General features: G+C 33.5%; 1 protein-coding gene across 1 annotated transcript in view; it reads left to right on the forward strand.

Annotated features, from left to right (window-relative positions):
• Nucleotides 1671-2601, forward strand: part of LOC107627806 (UDP-glucuronate 4-epimerase 3) — a 3115-nt gene continuing 2184 nt past the window's right edge. Inside the window, exon 1 of the mRNA XM_016330629.2 lies at nucleotides 1671-2597. Within this exon, the coding sequence (XP_016186115.1) occupies nucleotides 2363-2597 (235 nt within the window). The 5' untranslated portion in view covers nucleotides 1671-2362. The remainder of the gene's footprint in view (nucleotides 2598-2601) is intronic.

The raw sequence follows: 2601 nt of genomic DNA on the forward strand, positions 1-2601 counted from the left end.
TAAATATATATTTGATTTGATTCTCAAACCTTGAAAAACCTTGTGAATGAAGCAACCTTGTCCTTATCTTGAGATTGTTCCACATTAATCTATACATATGTGTTGAAGCACATGATACTTTACTGCCCTTACATAATAAGGATTCTAGGGAGGAGATGCTTTTTCCTTCATTTTCAAGTTTGTTTGCACTCCAAGTTGTTCATTCAATGCATTTCCTTTTCTCCTTTTTATTTTTTTCTTTCCCTCACTCTAACACCCTAACAAACACAAGTTGACAATAATTTATATAGGGGCTATATTTACTCAAACCAATTCTTAGTGAATAATATAGAGAGCTTTGTCATTTGTCAATTTTCAATTTGTCATTACTTATTAGACTATTTTAGGATTATTTCATGCTTTAATTGTAAGATTCTTATTTTGTTTTTATTTTTTGAAATGCAAGTATGTAAAAGATAATTAGTACATTTAGTTTTTTTTTTAATGGCTTTGTATCTCATGTAAACAAGTTTAATTATCATGATTGTAATCAGAAATGGATAATTTATAAAATAGGCTAATCCTAATAGAATTATCTAAACTTTTTGAGGAAAGTGTGTGTCTTATGCTGCCCTGGTCATAAGGGAACAATGCCAAAAAAGTGAAAGTTATTAGGATGATGAGGACAACACTAATAGTAGGATATGCTACAAATTGGACCTTAGCTAGTTAAAGTTAGCTATATAATAAATTGTGAGGTAAGAAATGGAGAAAAGAAATAAAGAAAAATTGTATAAATAAATTACATTATGCTTGAACTTTTGATGTCTTAATTCCTTAATGGATTGTATTCCAACTTCCAAAGAAGAAATACTATGTGATTGTCAAATTAATTAGTCTATGACTTATCCATTGATGCAGTTGTTACAAATGGAAAATCAATAGTAAATTTTTTGACAAAAAGTCATATTAAAAGTATCAAATACACTTATGTTTACTTAGATTATAAGAAATACATGTTGTTGATGAGCAAACCAATTATTTGGAACCGAATAAGTCCAAATTATTTTCTTCCAAAATTAAGTTTCAATTGAATTCATATAATGACATAAAAACTAATAATGCATATTTCCTTTCAATTCTTCTAAGTTCTTATTTCAGTTTCTAGTGTGTTCTAATTCTTCAACTTAGTTCTTATTTACTTATTGTAATTTTTAACATTACTCTCAAGTCCAACTTAGTTAAAAGGAGTTATATATAGGGTTTTGAATTTTAGATACTTTGACTCTCTAGAAGATAAAGAATTTTGACCTAACTAATTTCATAAATCAGTAAAATAAAGCTCCTAATTAAAGATTTCACATTTAAATTCTCTGAATTCGGTATGATCGATTTACTAACTCCCATGGATCTCACACACATTCCCACATGTTGGTGAAATAGATAATTCTTTATAGCCGAAAGCCAAAAACCTTGTCCATTGCATTTTGCACAATCAAACAAAACCACCAATTATGCTCCTCAAATCTAAAACCTCCACATACATAATAACAAATTAAAAAAAAAAAAAGGAATTTCCTCCACACGAAAAATATCCAATAACAAAAGAGGGGTACGCAATTTATAACAAAAATCCCAAAATTCAAGGCACTCCCTCCAATCAAATTAGCATTTAGTATCTTTTAGAGATAGACCTATTTTTACAAAGCATTTATTCTTTCTACCAAAACAAAATTCGTTAAAATATAGTAACAAACAAACAGAATCCTAGACCTAGTTCATTAAATTAACCTTTGAATTTCTCAAGTCTAAGGCTTTCCCACAACCCACCCTCTCCTCTATCCACCTCTTTCTCTCTATTAACACCATTTTATTTATTAGTTAGTTTAAATCAAAATCAATTCTTGAAACCTTTTTGTCTGTGAAAAGTGAAAACTATTAAACCCAAAAGAAGAAGGAGTGGCCACCACCTCCAACCCATTCCTCCAAGAAACAACAAGATTCCCACATTACAGCAAAAAAGAAAAAGCAAAAAGTACCATAACCAAGTCACCACTCACCAACCATTTCAATTTAATTTTTCTCTTTTTAAATAATAAAGAAACCCTAACTTTTTTGTTCCCTCTTCATCCCGAACACCATTACACACCACCACCATTTTTAACAGCAATTGCAGCACAATGCTCCATTTTCCGACGAAACCCTAATACCCAAATTTCCAACCCGCAAATCGAAGAACCCTGAAAAATACACCAAGGTAGCTGCAATTGGCCTCAAATTTCGATTCAAACTTGCGAGAAGAATAGTGGGCACGTTCCAAAATCCTACATTTTCCGCCTCTTTCCCGAGAAAAAAAAAATATTTTCCGAGCTGAGAGCAGAAAATGTCGCACATAGACAGCGCTCCTTCGACGCCAGGCAAGGTCAAGATGGAGAAATCATCGTACTTCTTCACGCGCGGAGGCGGCGCGCGTTGGCACTACTCGCTCGCCAAGCTCACGGTCTGGTCATTCGCCTTCTTGGCCCTCATCTTGATCTTCTTCCTCCGATCGCCGGCGCCGTCGGCGATCACCTCCGCGGCTGACCCGTCGCGCCGGTCATTGAGGAACTACAATTGGGGCGG

Source organism: Arachis ipaensis, chromosome B02, assembly GCF_000816755.2.
Source record: "Arachis ipaensis cultivar K30076 chromosome B02, Araip1.1, whole genome shotgun sequence".
Lineage (NCBI taxonomy): Eukaryota > Viridiplantae > Streptophyta > Magnoliopsida > Fabales > Fabaceae > Arachis > Arachis ipaensis.